The sequence below is a fragment of the Saccoglossus kowalevskii genome, chromosome 12 (genome assembly GCF_978046115.1).
Source record: "Saccoglossus kowalevskii chromosome 12, keSacKowa6.1, whole genome shotgun sequence".
NCBI classification, from domain to species: Eukaryota; Metazoa; Hemichordata; class Enteropneusta; family Harrimaniidae; genus Saccoglossus; species Saccoglossus kowalevskii.
Window position 1 is genome coordinate 7,824,498 of NC_140652.1, and position 18,244 is coordinate 7,842,741.

Genomic DNA, 18,244 nt, shown 5'->3' on the forward strand with positions numbered 1-18,244 from the left:
CAATAATGATGGTTACACTTTCTTACCGACTTGTATCTATATTTTCATCAGCGTTGTCTGTTGAACTGATCAGTTTCATTCTCTCTGTAGCGAACTTCAAACTCACATAGACAAGTAGACCTCCAATTAAAATACTCAGCAAACATAACTGGAGGACAGAAAGAAACGAACACACTGTGACGCTAAAGCAATATGACGTCATTAATGACAATCGCCATTACGCACATTTTAGTGAAAATACAAAATACAACCAGAGTAATTCTAATCTACTGAAAATGGCCATATCTGCCTTATCGCTATTAGTTGTGTCCCAATGGACAATCTTTCCAATAAGAACCCACGTAGAAATTGTTTTTTTTTTTCTTTTTCATATTATTGACTAAAATGGTGATTCAAAACATATTCAATTACTTGTAAATGACAAATGTAAATATAAACCCCTAAATGTGAGTATTATGTGTGACTAATTTAAATGACACACCCATGTCTATTTGAATGACAGCCATTTATTCTCACATTCATCAAAGAATAATGTTTGAGCTTACTGCCTTCGCGGACTCGACTCGGAGATGAACGGATACGAAACTTGCGAGAGAAGGATGGGTCACTCTTCACAAAATGCATTTTCCATATGTATTTTGATTGGAGCCAATATTAAATTGTGCCTATTTATTTTCAAAAAGAAATAAATTATTGAGAAATATTTTTTCCCTAAAGGGTTGAAGCATTCAAACCTACCAAGGAAATTAGAGTACAAGATTATATAAAACAGAAATATTGGTGAAAGTAGATAATAAAATACTGTATACCTGTCGACCCGCTGATCGTATCTTCATCATATTGTGAGTGGTAGTTTCATTAACAATGTGATATAGATTCTCGTGGTATTTAAAACCATTGCATACCGAGCGCTAACTTAACATGCGTGCAATGCGGATGGCTTACGTGTATAGTTCGACAATTTACAAAGGACAAATATTTATAACTGCCCGGGGCCAGTGCACTCATGATAGTATTGAAATCAAATATATCGAGTTTATTCGTGAAATCCACCCTCGATCGTGTACTTACACAGCTGTGTGTTTTAGCGTATGTTCCCATTCACTGCGGCAGCAATGTATCACAGTAACAACAATGTAGCGATGCGGTGAATAAGATCGTTTGATTTGAACATGATTATAGATACAGAACGTAACAGACCAGATTTGCGGAACGTATTTCTTGATTCTGAATACTGTCGTAAAACCATTGGATTACGTTCTTGCTTTCTATTTCACTTCAGATGACTATTAATGCGTTATTGTTTTCCTTTCACAATATAGTGTCTAATTCGACTGAAAGGTCTGTTTTGTTGGGCTGATTAATTTTGTTTCGAATCTTTTTTGCGTCTCCTGTGGTCTAATGACACTAATCATACAGTTACGTTACCGTTGTACGGGTGGTGAGTATATAAACACGATGTCCACCAACTCCTCCGGTCTTACGGTACTTTACAAAGAACATAAAAGACGCGTTGCATTAAACGGCGTCAGCGCGTATGTATTGCATCGTGTCACCGAAAATGAATAAACAAAGCGTGCTTGTGATATACCTCACTTTACTCACAGTTTGTCGAACACTTGCCAAATATCGACTATTCTATTTAAACTGGGATATCGAGACTGCAATGTACGAGTACATGCCCTATATATCGTATTACGATACCAGGGTAATTATATTGGTTTCCTTTTTTGTGAGGAAGGAAACAGCCGTTTTAATATATAAACAGAGATTTCATGATTTTCCAAGCTTGTTTGGCCGTAATTTCAGGATTGAAGTTAGGAATTACTTGTCTACCATGGCACATACCACGAGAGCATCCAGTCTTTGAATGGCATGGTTCCATGAAAACGTGAAATGCAGAGTTGTTTCGATCATTTAAAAATATCGCAATTTGTAATCATTTGTAGGTATTGGCAGATTTCTTACTGTCTTTTCATCTCACGCCACATATTGCATCCTCGTACACTAATCTGAAAGAACATAATGCTCCATAAAAGAAAGAGCTCCACATAACATAACATAATTTACAGTTTTTTTTATATCACTTTTCATTCTCTAGATATTCAACTTTTCAACAGTATTATGTAGCCCGTCATCTTGATTCTACAGCAAAGGGTTGTGGGTAAACTGTGACATCATATCCACTGGCTATTGAATTTAATGATAAAACTACATTGCAGATTCTTGATTAAAAAGTAAAAATAAAGTACCTTCTGTATAAAATTTGAACATAAAGTCTGAAAATCCCAGTCTTAAATTATTCCTTATCCCGATACGTATAGAACACTACTAGAAATGTCTGACATAGAGAGACCGATCTGTATTCAATATAAATTGGTCAAACCCGAGTGCTAGAATTTCAGATCTTAACGAGACGACACGATTTATTTTAATAATAATACATCCCATAATAATAGGAGAATCCACGAACAAATAAACGATTAAAAAATGTCGGGTAGTACAACGAAAGGTCATAAGTTCATATGAGGTGACGGGGAAATACCAACCAAACAATGCTCAAATGATTGCAATAACGAACAAAACAATATTCACAAGTATTGGAAATAGATGTACACCGTCTGTACATGCCCATTTAACTGTCCGTGTCACGGTGGAAGACATCTTTTTAATGCAAATTATTTTTCTTTTTTCTCATGATGATATTGCTATAATTTGATCCTATTTTTATTCTGTAATTTTTCACGGATATTTTTTTCTTCAAAATCCACGATTCTCAGAGCTTTTGACGGTGAACCCTGTATTGAGTAACTGTCATCGCACATATCGAGTGTATGCTGGACATCAAAACGCCCAAGGAGTATCACGTGATGCGTACGATATAGTATGATGGTTTCATGTTTAGCGGCCGCCATTCATAACGACATGTAACAAAATGAAGCGTAATTCTGTTCATATTGATAAAACCCAGAACACTCAAAGAAGTGAAGTGTTATTCAATATGTAATATTGATTAATCGCGATCTCGCGATTGTCGTGAGTCAGTTGTATGAATGACTGAAATATATTTCAATTAAATTAAAATGTAGTAACTCCCATTAAAAACAATATTACCTAAATTTCCATAAAAAATGAAACATTTACCTAATATTTTTAATAACGTACTAGTATTTAAATATTTACGCATATTTAGTCGTATTTTTGTCGTTTATTTTGATATTTATTGTAATGAACAGGAGCTTCCTGTTCGGGGATCGGAATGTGCGTACGTGATGTTATTGATAACAGTATGGATGGGTGACGTGGAATACGGGAATACACATTAGTAAATACACAATAAGCGTGGAGGTCCTTCAATGTTTGGCATACCCGACTCATTTATAAACCTGATATATTTAACTTTTGATACCAGTAAGAACCATTTTCTAGGATCGTTCGTTCCCCTATTCTTCCATTTATTCGTTCGTTCATAACATACTTCCTTCCGAATCGAGTGAGGTGAATGAATAACGAACATATGATATTCGATCATTCTGAGCTTGAGCGAATTAGTATTTTATTTTAGTAGCGTCCTGAATTTTGTTTCTATAATGTAAGCTTTCGTGTCGGGCTCAACGGAAGATTCGTAATAATAGAATTATTTGCTGCTGTTGTTAATTACGCACGCATATGTAAATATCATGTTGACCAAGATCTATTTCTGATCATTGAACGACACTCGGTATCATACGTTCGTATGCTGGTTGGCAAATATGTAAACAAATGACGTCACATTCAGTGTGAAGTCTTATTTATTGGTAGGTTTGCCATGTCACGTGACTTCTTGCTGCCAATGGAAACCTCGAAATGTTACACATTCGGTGATATATACACAATCATGATAAACCACCATAATATTTTCCCCAGATTTAATTTAAAATTATTTTGATCAAGAATGAGGTGCAATTAATAATTTCAATTAAAATTTAGAAAGAATACATAATAATGTGAAAAGCAGCACACGATTTAGTTGGGAAAATGTACTTGTGTTCACAAAATGCATTCCTACTTAGTATTATATCGAGAACACCCCCCAATGATTATTGTAATCACCATGAAAAATGATAAAATTGGTTGGTATGGCAACAGATCTTGAAATAATTAAGAGATGAAGCTAGAGCGTGCACTTGACAGAAACATGGCCGTACGAACATGGATAATCATCATAGACACTGAAGTGGTCCGCTGGTTTCATTTTGAAAATATACCCAGAATGCAACATTCTCGGCATTTAGACCTCGAAAGATCATGGATCACGAATTAAACATTGTCGTGCCGATTCGGTGGAGCGCTCGTTCGCAAATTAAGCCCACACTTTATGCACTATATCGATTGTTACAGATGTTTACTTAATTAAAACTAATAGTTTAGCATATCCATGTCCATATTTGGGCAATATGTTACGTCATTATTATACACGTTTATTACTCTACTGTAGTATATTTGCCCTCAATCTGTATAACTATTTGACGTTAATTTTGGTAACGAAACCATCCTGCAACTTTTCGAGTGTTGCGGGGATTGTTACGTAAAAAAACGAACTCAAACAAAGCATTTGCCATCTTTAAAGCGGGAGGGTCGTCACCTGCGCACGCGCGGGAATTGAGTCTTAAGCGACAAAAACAACACACGCTAAAAGCGCAAAGGCTCATGTGTAGACGCTTGTTTGTAAACAATGACTATGGCCATCTGAGGCATGCGCAGGTGACGACTCCCCCGCTTTAAACATTTTTTACGATCATGGATCGATTCGGTGTGTCGTCTGCGTGTTTCACGTTCTCGGTCGTTCGGCAGTAATGGCACTGTGCCACACACCCACCCGGCATACCGGTCGGGTTTCAAGTCAAAATAAGCGATACCACCGTAAAATTAAACACATCATAACGAACTCCCCACGGCGCCATGTTGATATTGGCTCGGAGTTGATTCTACGCTCGGATCGACTCCCCATCTACTGGTGCTGTGAGTATAGTTCATTATTATAATACAATATGACAACATTTTATTAACCCATAGCAAACCCACTACACTGTACTGTAGTGTCGACACCATTCCAATTTGTAATATTTTTAGTACGACGATAATACACGTGTATGTATAGGAAGATTTTGTTTCCCAACTCCACTGATTAGCTCCCCGGAAAATTTGTAAAATATTTGCAGCTAAGCGACTGAAACACGTACTTAGTGCATTGTCGCAATAGAATCCCGAACATACATACTTACGTAGAGGGTTGGCAAGGGGTATTTTCGTAAGCTGTAATCTATTGTTTTTATTTTCGTAATAATGTAATTTAAATAAATAAAAAAAACGTAAATTCGTAGACATGGGCAAGCTGTAAAATTTAATCAGCTATTTTATTCGTCCGTAATTTGTACAAAGATCTTATTTTTTGTAAGCGAATACAGCATTTTCCAAAATAAATGTCGTAATTCGTACGCAATTTCCAAGTTTGATTCTTAAACACAAATTAGCAGAAATATTATAAAAATGTAAAATGTAATTAGGAATTTGCTTTATCTTTATCTATTTTTTACTGTGTGTATTCCTTTGGATGGAACCTGGCCTTTCTACAGAGTAAGTGTTATCTTCCAACGGAGTCAAAGTTCCCTACATACCCCGTTTCTTTCGTCACGGTAGCAGCATTCTTTGAATGTTGCCGGTACCCATCACAGTCGAAAAGATAAGATAAGTATATAGGGAAGTAAAATTACCACTGTTTCTTATTTAAAAAATCCTGTTTCGATGTCCAGCAATCCTGATGTTAGCAGTACGCTTATATAACCCAGTCCCGTCAGTGAGTGTGGGTCGTGGCGACTGGATCACATTGCTGTCCCGTGATGTGACCTTCGAACGCAAAATACTGTACAACTTATGTTATTTTAGCTAATTTAGCTAATATAATATGTAACTAATTTAAAGGAGAGTATATTTTCACAAGAAAATTGTCTTTAATTGAATTAGGGTTTTGTTAATTTGTGCTTTGAGCCACATTGGCTAAAACGGCATGTAGCCGCTACATTTTATTTCAAAGTGTTTTCCGGTAAGTGAAAAACACGTGACTGGTCTTAAGTAAAACATAAGTTATTTTAAAATTTATTATACCAGCTATTTTCTGTTGTTTAACACATTATTACCTCGTAAAGTACACCCAGTCTCAACTACCAGCAGAATTCTGCAAAATCGCAGCAATGTGCATGCGCAGATGACGAGAATTGCACCATATAACTGTGTCATTACTGCTGGTTTCGGGCTAGTAAGCAACATATATATAGTGGTACACTTTAAACTGTATTAGAAATGGGGTTCTGAATTGTTGTCGACAGACTGTAAACTGTCAACTCGTTCAATTGCCACTTACTTTTGAGGTCTGTATCAACGCTCCCCACTCACAAGAAATAGTATCAGTTTATCGGTTAAACCGAAAATCAACAACGAGATGACCGGTACGACGACATTGTATTTGAACATTACGTTGAACGGTACGGACAATGCCACTGGGGGTGAAGACGGGAAGATGTCAGGGCAATTTACAAGACTCCGATTGGCAAACCAAATCGTGTTGATCGTCATCGCCGTTTCGATGATGATTGGAATGGGTTGTGTCATCACTATTAAGGAAACCTGGAGCCATTTACGGCGGCCTTGGGGTATACTAATCGGTGTATTCTGCCAGTACGGTATTCTCCCATTCGCTTCTTTTACGTTATCGCACTTGCTCAGCCTCAATCCTGCATTTGCCATTGGTATGTTAGTTGTGTCTTGTAGCCCTGGTGGCATGGCATCAAATTTGTTAACTTACTGGATCGACGGAGATGTCTCACTGAGGTTGGTGTATCTTTATAGTTAATCGATATTGTTCTGTCTGATGCGTCATTAACACTACGATACGGCAACCGAGGTGACTCACATGATGGCATTTTATAAAACTATTTATAATTCATTTTTATTTTATAATTACTTTTTAATAACCAATTTCTGTTCTGAAATCTATCTTTAAAACTCACTTTCGTTCCTGATATCTGTTTTCAATGTATAAAACAATTGTGAATCCATTTTCGTTTTTATAATTCGTTTTCAAAATCCAGTTTCATTTTTAAAATCCGTTTTCATTTTCCTAATTCATTTTTTTTCCAAATTCATTTCCGTTTTTAAAATCCATTTTCGTTTACAAAATTCATTTTCACTTTTAAAATCCGTTTTCAATTTAAAAATCCATTTATTTATTTCGAAATCCATTTCAATTTTTAAAATCCATTTTTTTTTCGTTACCAAGAAATTTGACCTCAAAAGTGGGGTAACTTTCCACCAGTAGCGTATTTTCTTGCTAGGCCGATTTTGTTCATACCGTCACTCTAGTTGGGTTGTAAAATCGGAAAAAAAAATTCCGGCCTAACACCCTAAATCTGACCTCCTACCAGACTTGTAATAGCAGTGGTCAGTGTTTTTTGTTTTGTTTTGTGTGTGTGTTGCTCAACGACATTGTTACACTGCATCAACGTAATCCCAGCGCAACGTCACGGTTGCACTGAGATTGAACTGTAATTGCTGTGTTCGAGAGTCAATCAAAGAATCTACTAATCACAAAACTGTTGGAAATAATAATTAAAATTATCAGCAAAGTACGCACTAATAATAAAGTGAAGTGAATCCTGAAGACTGAATACTCATTGCGAACTTCGTATACGGGGTCCCGGTCTTAGTTATACAGCAACACGAGCTTCACGTTCATGTCCTACCGTGGCAACAGCCAAAACATTTTGTTTGTTTTTTGAGCGGAGCGGATCGCCAACCAGCCCAGGAGGCTTGTCATAATTACCGATTACACAAGAATATTACAGAAAAAATATAATTTGTTATAACTCTCTATATTTTTGCCTTTTATATGTCTTGAATTATGACTGAATGAAACTAAATGAAATTATTAACTATGTAGTGTGTTCAATAACTTATGATTTTAAAATAAAAATACTGTATTTTTCTACATAAAAACAAAAGAATTTCAACTACATTAGTAGTATCTATGGTTGCATCCGTGATGACAAGGGTGATTTTAAAGGGCGGTGGTCGTCGCGCCGCGCATGTGCGACATTTGTGTTGATAAACATTGAATTTCCCACAATCCAACGAGCTCTTCTAATGGAAAATCACGCAATGGGGGGGGGGGGGGTACCTGAGCGCGACTGGCACTAATTACCACCGGTGACTCCTTCGATAACTTCCAATCACCTAAAAAACACCTACTCAATAGTTTGGTAACGTCTCAGTTTGCATTCGTTGATCTGCGCAACAGTCAAAGTCGTCCTCTTAGTTGATATGAGACCCATACATACTAACTAAAATAGAGGTTATGATGAAAGCAAACATCTTTTTAACGCATACACTCATTTGCTGAGGAGACCACCTATCTACAGGCAAAATCGACGTTCTTGGCACGAAGATGTATTACAATTAACGTATACATATTTCAGATATAGCACACGTTTCACTATGGAATCGTAATTATAACTACGGACAGACGCATCCTTACAACATTTCCTTTAAAAATGGTCAGTGGACTTATCCAGGAACCGATATTCAAAATAACATGACGATTTTTTTTTTCAAACTCCAAAGCGAATAATTATTTTGTTCAAAGAAATTCAACGAAACACGCAGGTTTCTTCTGAGCGTCTACGAGTCACGTACTGACGTCACGTGCTTTGCCAAAATGCCATGCGCAAATATTTTCGAATATCATCAGCAACTTTCCGATACCTCAAAACAGCGCTGAATGGCTTGAGAGAAACCGCTATGCATTCTCTAAAATCCAACGAAAGGGCACATTGAAGCGGGAAGTCGTTAACTGCGCATGCGTCAGATAGCTATAGCGTGTAATTGTTTACAACATTGTACAACAGGCTTCAGGTCATAAGCCTTTGCGTTTTTAGCATGTCTTGTTATCGTCACTTGGGACTAAATTACCACGCGTGCGCAGGTGACGACCCTCCCGCTTTAACCAGAGCAAATACGAAAACAAACAAAGTAATGAGAGTGAGGGTTTAACATAATATGTTATTTAATATTTTTTCTGAAATGCATTTGACCAGCAACGCTTGTTCCGCCCACCCGGTAGGATAATGCTACACATAATGCGGGCGGAACATTACAACCTCCAGCGCATGGGGTATGCTTAGTGATGACGGATTGCGCAAACTGATGCACACTACTATTATTTTGAACAAAACAGAAGAACCAGACGCAAATTACATCAATGACCCAAACGAACTAGTTTTATCTGTAAAAATCTCTATTACACTATTTTATTAAATTAATAAATTTAACTTGGCGCAATGTACACGGGGAAGCAAATTCGTTGCGCATGCGTGCACTCTGTCAATGAAACGGTATTTGGTTGTGTAGTAAAAGCGCTCCGTCTGACTTAGAGGGCGCGATTTATAGGGAAACGCAGTAGCCTCATTTTGATTTGAATTGAGTTAGGTGTGGTTATGTAAGCAGTACACCTTGACCTCATCGTTACATCAGAAACCCGTGTCATGGTTGCCTCGCCGCCCGACACGTGGCTGTTGTGAGGTCAAATGATCTGGCACTTGAGTCGTACATTACAGTCAATCTTGTTTTAATAATCATAATAACTTTATTACACAACCAAAACCATCAGAGGGTTTAGTATGGTAAATAACAAATAACAAAAGACTAAACTGATAAAACTAACTAAATAAAAGTAAAAAATTAATAGGACAAAATATAGGTATTAAAAGTATAAAATACTAAAACTGACATCATGGAAAGACATTGGTTCTGTCGCGGGTTAGATGTGTATTTATATACATACTTATACACTTATATATAAGTGATTCCACTGAATAATGTATTTTTCAAAAAATTAGAGAGGGCAAGGTCATGCTTCATTATTTTAAGAAAAACATCTGCAATTTTCTTGCCTGTGACTTTATTAGTAATGTTACATTCTAGAAATAAAGAATATCTTTCAATTTCAAAACATGCTTATTCCAGAATGAAACTGAATGCATCTCATCCTATATCACATCATTATTACATTTCTTACACTTTCTATCCTCAAGTTTTTATTTTTTCGGTGACCTAATTCTGTTTCTAGTCTGATCACTTAGCCGAAATCCTGATAACATTTTCCGTAGATTAAAAATAATGATGTCTAAATAATCTTCAAATACAAAATCTCTTTTTTTTTAAATACTAATGTTGTTCAGTAGACACTGTACGAAAAACGTCTTGCGCTGCTTTGCCGTAAACAAGTGTAATGCTAAATCAATCAATACAGCCCTGTCATGACGTATTTATTTTGTATTAGAAAGGAATCTTTATTGTAGGATTGGTTAAAAATGATTTGAATTTTATTGCTTCGTAATGTTTTCGATAGCATTCACTCGTTTTGAGTGTTTTCGCACAGACTCGGAGCCCCTTGTACTTTGATAGTACGCCCTCTAGCGAACTTTATACAAAACAATGTCGTCACGAAATTAGGCTAAACAATATTGTTTTTGGTCGTGAAGTTTGAAAAATTATTATTTTTTTATTTTTCCTCACCAAGGCTAGGCAAAATAAGTTCTGTGTTCAGCAAATGAATGTAATTCAGGTCAAGCAATGACCGTGACCCTGACGGCCATATTTTGATGTCACCGATATAAGAAATGTGACTTTAAATTGAAAGACATTCAGTTGTCACAAAACAAGACTCATCATAAATTTTTGAATAAGAATTGAAAAAAAAAAAGTATTTTAGTTGGTGGGGGGGGGTAGATTTGCGGTCATTTTTCAAAGTAATATACTGACAACAAGTTCACGACGACTACTCGAATTAAAGTATTTTTAACCCACAGCAATCGAAACAAAACAAAATCAAGCACTGCACGAGATTTTGTAACTATTTTTTCCGGACGAGTGATAAAATCCACTTTACGTTTGGTTGCAGTGATCCTCCTACTTATATAGGTCACGGTGTATAATGCGGTCAAAGGTCACGTGTAGCAGTAGCGAGGATTACGTGTGATACACTTATCATATAGGACGAAGGTCTGTTTACACGGCTCGGTTTAGCCACTTAGATAAATTGAATCGTATGCACCGAAAAATCAGCTGCCTAGACAGATTTCTTTTTTAAATCGGCCGACTTAATCAGATCGAATACAGTCTGATAAAACACAGAACTGTTGTCTGCTGTTGTCTGAGCAGATTTTCTTTCTTGCGCGATTTTCGTCAATTTATTCTGATTTTGTTAACAATCATTTCCACGTCCTATACTAAATCATGCGTAGTTTGGTACGGCAAATCTGGTCAGAGCAATCTTTTGTTATCGGAATAATAATCAGGAAAAACGAAATTATTGAATTAATAAAGATGACATAAATAAATAAACTCCCTGCGTGCACATATAAGCAGAGGCCCAGTCAAATTTCGCGCCCTCAGTTTGTACAAATATAAAAAAAATAGAGTCTGCCAAGTATGGATAATAGAGCGAGAATCGCGTGACGTCATTGTTTTTAGAGGCCTCTTTTTGGACACGTCGATCCGTATATGCAAATGGTCTGATGTCATAGGGATACCCCCGATTTGCATATCACCGTCATTCAGTAGGTATTCCGATCGTGGGAGAGTGAGGTACACTGCTTCGTTAATTCCAGGAGCATACAAAGATAGACACAGCAAAATCGACGATGAATGACACAACGAAGACTTTGAGCAATGACTTCTCCGGGATGACTGAGGCGACAATATTTTCGTTGAACATCACGATGAACGGTACGGACGATGAAAGCGGTGGAGCCGAGGTGATGTCAGATCGAGTTGCGGGACTCCGACTGGCAAATCAGATATTGTTGACCATTATCTCGCTTTCGATGATGGTTGGAATGGGCTGTGCCATTACTTTCAAGGAACTTTGGTGCCATACGCGGCGACCGTGGGGTGTATTGATCGGCATTTTCTGCCAGTACGGCATTCTACCACTCGTTTCCTTCGCACTAGCTCACTTACTTAGCCTCAATCCCGCATATGCTATCGGCATGTTAGTTGTGGCCTGTAGCCCCGGTGGTCTGGCATCGAATTTGTTAACTTACTGGATCGAGGGAGATGTCTCACTTAGGTTGGTAACGTTTTAATTTTAAGTCCTATACCGCGACTGAAATTATCCCAAATGACCTAAAATAGACTGAATTTTTTATTCTTGGCGACCTGAAATGTAACGCGATTACAATTTTTAAGGTTACTATGGTTTTTCTCGTGTCCAAAAATCCATTACCGACGTGTTCTTACCCGTACAAACAAAAGGTGACCTTAATTTGCATTACAATATAGTGGTATTTTCCATAGCTTAGTCTGCTCCGTTAGCTCTCAATCAAACCTTGGTAATTTTAAAATTACGATATTTTCTCCAATTTTATACATAGAAAAAAAACGTTTCTAGAAAATGAACACTAGTTTATATGTGATAACTGTCGCCAATTTTCATTAAAATCGCCCTAGCAGGTGTTAAAATATGATGATTTATTTGAGGTACGGGAATGTGTTTATTGCTTATGCTGAACGTACATCAGCGTGTTCTCATGATGGAAACTTCCACACGCGACCTCGAGCTTTTTATGAATGAGCTGATGGAAAAGGCGCGCCTCGTTCCAATCCTATTTTCTGGATCATTGCCAATATTGCAGCATTTTCACGTTCACTGGGTGTCACTAATTTGTTTTCACACCTGTGCACTGCATTTATTCACACATTTATAACGTCAACAAGAGTAATTTATACGACTATGTGTTGTGTTGCCAATGACACGTCTTTTTTCTTGTTTAGCGAAAATTATTGTTTTTTTTTTTGGCATTATTCAACAATGCTTAATACAGTGAGTATTCATAACATGGTACATACTAATAAAAATAGTGGTATTGTATTTGAAATCATTATAAGCTGTTTTTATATATGAACTATTTGCTTGCGAACGAGGTGAAGGAAGTTTCCCAACTCAACCATCACGTGAAGAGCTTTATTTCAATAACTCCGTATTCATCACCATAACAACGTTCATTTTCATAATTCATGCGTCTGTGTGGCTCTACATTATGACCCCAAATGCTGACATTATACTAGTGAATTTTTACCACGTAGCTCTCTAAAGTCTCTAACTTTAGCTTTCACATTTTCTTCGAAGTCACTCTTAGTAACTTCCTTACTTACTATTAGTAGCTTTGGACAGTATCGAACATTGACCTACGATTACATGCATCAACGAACTTAGACTAAAAACAGGCACTTCAGACTTTCCTTGTGTGTAGACGGATGTTATTCATCGACGCAATTTTCTCTTTTTTTCAATTTCTATTTTATTTGTAGTGTGCCATTGTATTTAACACAAAATATTTCCTAGATTTCCGCGAATATGGGACGTTTTATACGAAATTCAATTCCCGTTACATCGGTAAAACCTGATTGTTACAACCTCAGACAACTCAACCGGTACTAACACGTGCGCGGGAACTTAGTATAAAAAGACTACAGTATGAGAACAAAGACCTTTTGAAAAAAAAACCGCCTACTATTATACAATTTCTCTTTTAATGTGCGCCGTGGTACAGTTTGTCCAATGGTCGAACGTATTCTAAAGGTCAGATCTGGCGTGACTGTGTCAGTAATAACTACTGTTGGCTGGCAATAAAACCACTATGTCCGCGTCGCCACGTTGGGGTGTGTTTACTGTTTGGCAACCGAACTATGTTCAGTTTGTTAGCCACTGATGACGCCGTGGGTGACCCAATCATTTCACTTGGAAAGCTTTCAAACGCAGATATGCTTCGTAGGAAAGTATTAAATAAAGAGAAGAAAATAAATAAATACATGTAGTTCAACTAGAGTTTATTTTTGTCACAATGTGTCTAACTTTTCATTGTGTAGCATTATCCTAATTGTGGCTTAAACATGAGTGCACGTAGACAGAATCACACAGTATAACGTGTTTTGTCATAGTTTCAGTTCTGTAATACAGAATAAGCCTCTTTTCAAATAAAAATACATTTCATTTCCCCCACAGCGACTCGGTTAACCTCCAAAACGACGACCATTTTCTATTTTTACTTATCCTATATATGTCTTAAGTTTCCAGGAACTTGTCGCGATTTCATCGGCACCTACTCGTACAGAGTACAATGTTTAGTCGCTGGGGACACGTACAGCCAGTCTCGTCGCAATTATAACTCGCATATCGCACATGCCCATGTGCACTGGAATTCGATATCCACATAGCAGACATGTTTAACGTTAGTAGCAATACCACGTTCAATGTAACCGTCGTGTATCGAAGGTCGATGTACAATTGAATCAGACGTATCTAGTAGGGCAATATTTGGTAACCGTTGTCCTTTGCTGGACGTTTCGAGCATTGCCCCTGCGGTTGTTTATGAGAAAGTATTCTAGGATTATATGTACGGGCATTTATTTTTATTCTATATTTCAATAAAACATAATTTCCATATGTTTTTATTTATTTTATCAACGCATAACCCTGTAAGAAAACGAGACAACACGTCCGCACATCGGAGTGACGTTACAGAACTCTATGAACTATAATAAATCACTCGAGATACATCGAGATAAATATTTCTATTATATACTGCGTGACCTCTTATCTGAAATGTGAAAATGACGCTTGGCAATATGTTATCACCATGTGGCCGATTTGTTTTCAAATAATAGTATCAGAACAAGGCATCAAATCCTGAATCGAATTCAATACTCAGTCTTCACGTCATCCGGGTTAGTTATCGGTCACAGCTTTCAGAGAAAACACGATTGCATCATCTTTTTGGCGCTCACGACGTACATAGTGTGGCGTACGTGAGCTATGCAGGATAGTTGTTTATTTCCTTGTTAGCAATGACGTGGATTAAGCCCCGCTGTTTTGAAATGTGATCAATGCGGGGGCGTGGCTGTTCGCCAACGTGGCGTTTCACCGTGACCTCAGTATTTGCGATTTGTAAAAACAAGTGTAACATATGTTATTAATATTAACCTAATTTGTCTGTTTAATGATACTTATTATATTGCGACCTAGAATTTGTGTATTAGTGTATAATTAAATTACAGGGATGCCCCTTTAATCTCAAGGTCCATCAGCCCAAAGATAAAATAGTCTGAAGGTTCATAAGTCCGAAAGGTCATTAGACTAAATGTGCATTAGTCCGAAAAATTATCTTTCACAGATTAAAGAGACGTATCGTGTTTATTTTACGTAATCATTTTCCAATGAATCGACTTAACGCACTGATTCGGTGATTCTGCCGCTCCCCCAACTTGGAAAATCATCTCTCGTGATAATACCTTTCCGATTCCCCAATATTTCGTCGCGTAATTATTACATTTTTTATTTGAAAATCCATATTGTTGAATAATACACGTTAAACCTATTTACACCTAACAGTCACGACATGTTTCCTGTAAATGCATTAATTTTGGCTTGTTTTTAAGTTCGATATTTTCATTGATAAGTGATATTTGCTAAATTAAATCCCCGTGAACATGGACAATAACAATAGAACTCATTGTTTTCCTGCCAAATTCGTGAAACTAAAACCTAGTGAAATTGCTCAAAACACTCAAAAAATGAAATTAAATGTCAGTGACTATAAATGGTTTTACAGTATTTCTTGTGCGTATGCAACCTTACATATAAGTGAATCTGTTGTTAATTTGCGTTTTTTTTCACACAGTATATGCATGACAACTGTTTCGACGTTCGTGGCGTTCGGCATGATGCCGCTGTGTCTGTTCATATACAGTCGTAGTTGGGCCAACCAAGATGGCGTACCATCCATCCCATACATGGACATCATCATCGCATTGGTTTCTATTATCCTCCCAGTCGTTGTTGGAGTCTTTATTCGTCATAAATGGGAGAAGAAAGCCGGACTTGTTAGCAGGGTAAGGATAACGTAATTAACTCGTGCTTGAACTTTGACGGGAATCACACTGATTGGAAAATTAATTGTTGTTGGTACACAAATTTCATTCCTCCACTTTCTTGGTCTATGAACAAAACTACAACAACAAAAAAACGCACACCAAACGATCGTTTTGATAGTATGACACTGTTTTCATGCTACATGAAAGTAAAAATATTGTCATTTTCTTTATTTTTACATATTTAATAATAAAGGATTGAGAAAATGAAATAAAAACATGGGGTCATCGTACTCAGTTCGGAGATAATACAATTCCATTTTATGCCTGTTATTTTATTGACCGAGACTAAAACGATTAATTATAGAAAGATTTCATCATCACATATTGTCACTGCTGTATGCATTAACATATGCGTACATATAAACATATTCACAAGTAGCATTCTACCTTAATTAAATATGGTGGTGATAGGAAAATCGCTAATTGATATGATTCAGTATTAATATTATTTTTTTTTATCACAGATTGGTGGTATTCTTGGTCTTGTTGGCATTGTCATCAGTTTGATTATCCAAGGGATGATGAGCACCGCGCCATATCGGTCACCATGGCAACTGTGGTCTGCCGCCTTCTTCATGCCAATCATCGGGTACAGTTTCAGCTACCTGTTCGCCAAGATTTGCAAACTACCAGTCCGCCAGCGTCGCACCATTGGCATCGAAACGGGTATGCAGAACGTCGCCGTCGCTCTAACCGTCATGGCTTTATCCTTCCGCGATGCTGGTCCCATGGTGAAAGTATTCCCTTCTATCTACACCCTTGTTCAGTCATTATTCGTATTGGTAACCGTTCCTATAGCCGTACTGCACAAGCGTGTATTATCCAAATATAAAATAAAGATATCACTCGTTCCACGTGAACCTAAACCAAGTAAAGAAAAGATAAATGACAAGGAAGCCGTTGACGAAGAAGAACCGGATAACTTAAAGATGGAAAGTGGAAGCATATCGATATCGAGAGGAGACATGAAAGGCAACTATAAGATTGCCAGCTCACTAGACGAATTCGTCATTGAAGACTTAAAAGCATCAAAAGACTTGAGTGAATCGCATGTGTAGTTGTTTGAACGAGACTTTGTTTAAAAAACTGCTTGAATTCTGCAGGACATGCAGAGTGTTAGATGAAAGGTGTTAGCGCTGCCTATCGTCAGCGTCATGCTCCAATTTGTGCTTATATCGCCCTCAGTGTTCATAATAACAACGCAAAATTAGACGCAATTCACATTTGGATACGTTTAGATTTTATGCATATCTTTTTTTGGAAATCATGCCATGCCAAATGAATTGAAATCAATACAAACTTACTAAACACTGTACGTCAGTATACAATGCACGCATGTATCGCGTAGTGTAAACCCATTCGTTGTTCACATCGCAGTAAGACGTCAAACTATCATTGGCAATGCAAAGACAATTAACATTTTATTTTATTTATTTTAAATGTTTTAGACGTAATCTGTCCTATTATTTATTGTCATTAACGACGAATAGATATTGCTCGTTTACATCGGAGTTTATAACAGTTAGGTTACTCGTGAACCGGTTGTCATGGTTTTCACCTGATATAAACTGTAGTTTATTTTTGGTTATTTTGTAAACGTTACGCAGTTCAGACTATGAGTTTCATTGTTGAACTTGAAATATCGAACTATCTTGTTGTCACCAATGTTCGATTTCCAAATTAGGTGATTTTGACTTCGTATGACAACACGCTAGGAAATGTGGAATGTACGTGTTTTATTTTTTCCCCATTTTTTACCGAAAGTCATTTTCTTCACCTAAGCTGCCAGGGTAGTGTTTTCCCATTTGCCACATGCACTACGCCGTCACCGCCATGCTAAACTTATTTTGTTGTTGGAATTTCCTTTTGAATTTACTTGATTTTGTACATAAACGCATATTTTACAGAAGTAAACTTGTGAAAGTTTTGTAACATGAGTGCATTTTTTCAAGGTACTTCAGCGCCCACATTTCACGAGTTGACATTGTCGTTGATTAAATCACCAACATGACAGTGACCTTAATACAGAAACCTCGTGTGGTCAACTTTTATTTTTGTATTTGTGTATATTCGATTACATATATATATATATACATACATACATACAGAATTGACCATTGGTTAATCACAAGCAAAAACAAAGCTGTTTTGTAATGTTTGTTTGTTTGTAAAATTCAAAACACAAAACTTATCACGTTAACGAAACAGTCAAGTCGAA

The 18,244-nt window shown here is 36.9% G+C and overlaps 1 protein-coding gene across 2 annotated transcripts; it reads left to right on the forward strand.

The window, feature by feature from the left end:
* The first annotated feature begins 6,427 nt into the window (after positions 1 to 6,427).
* LOC100368879 (ileal sodium/bile acid cotransporter-like) lies at positions 6,428 to 17,958 on the forward strand. 2 transcript variants are annotated; one of them, XM_085506386.1, is made up of 3 exons: positions 6,428 to 6,867; positions 15,774 to 15,984; positions 16,491 to 17,958. In XM_085506386.1, the coding sequence occupies exons 1-3, from the start codon at positions 6,479 to 6,481 to the stop codon at positions 17,082 to 17,084; spliced, it is 1,194 nt and encodes a 397-aa protein (XP_085362512.1). In that variant the 5' UTR covers positions 6,428 to 6,478; the 3' UTR covers positions 17,085 to 17,958. The 2 variants fall into 2 exon arrangements, with proteins under 2 accessions (XP_085362512.1, XP_002733711.1); XM_002733665.4 differs by lacking the exon at positions 6,428 to 6,867 and adding an exon at positions 11,637 to 12,163.
* Positions 17,959 to 18,244: the final 286 nt, after the last annotated feature.

Excerpts from the sequence above, each read along its gene's own strand:
- LOC100368879 (XM_002733665.4), top strand. The coding sequence starts at position 11,736 with ATGAATGACACAACGAAGACTTTGAGCAATGACTTCTCCGGGATGACT. Across the intron at positions 12,164-15,773 it reads GAGGGAGATGTCTCACTTAG|TATATGCATGACAACTGTTT; the intron begins GTTGGTAACGTT and ends TTTTTCACACAG. Across the intron at positions 15,985-16,490 it reads AAGCCGGACTTGTTAGCAGG|ATTGGTGGTATTCTTGGTCT; the intron begins GTAAGGATAACG and ends TTTTTATCACAG.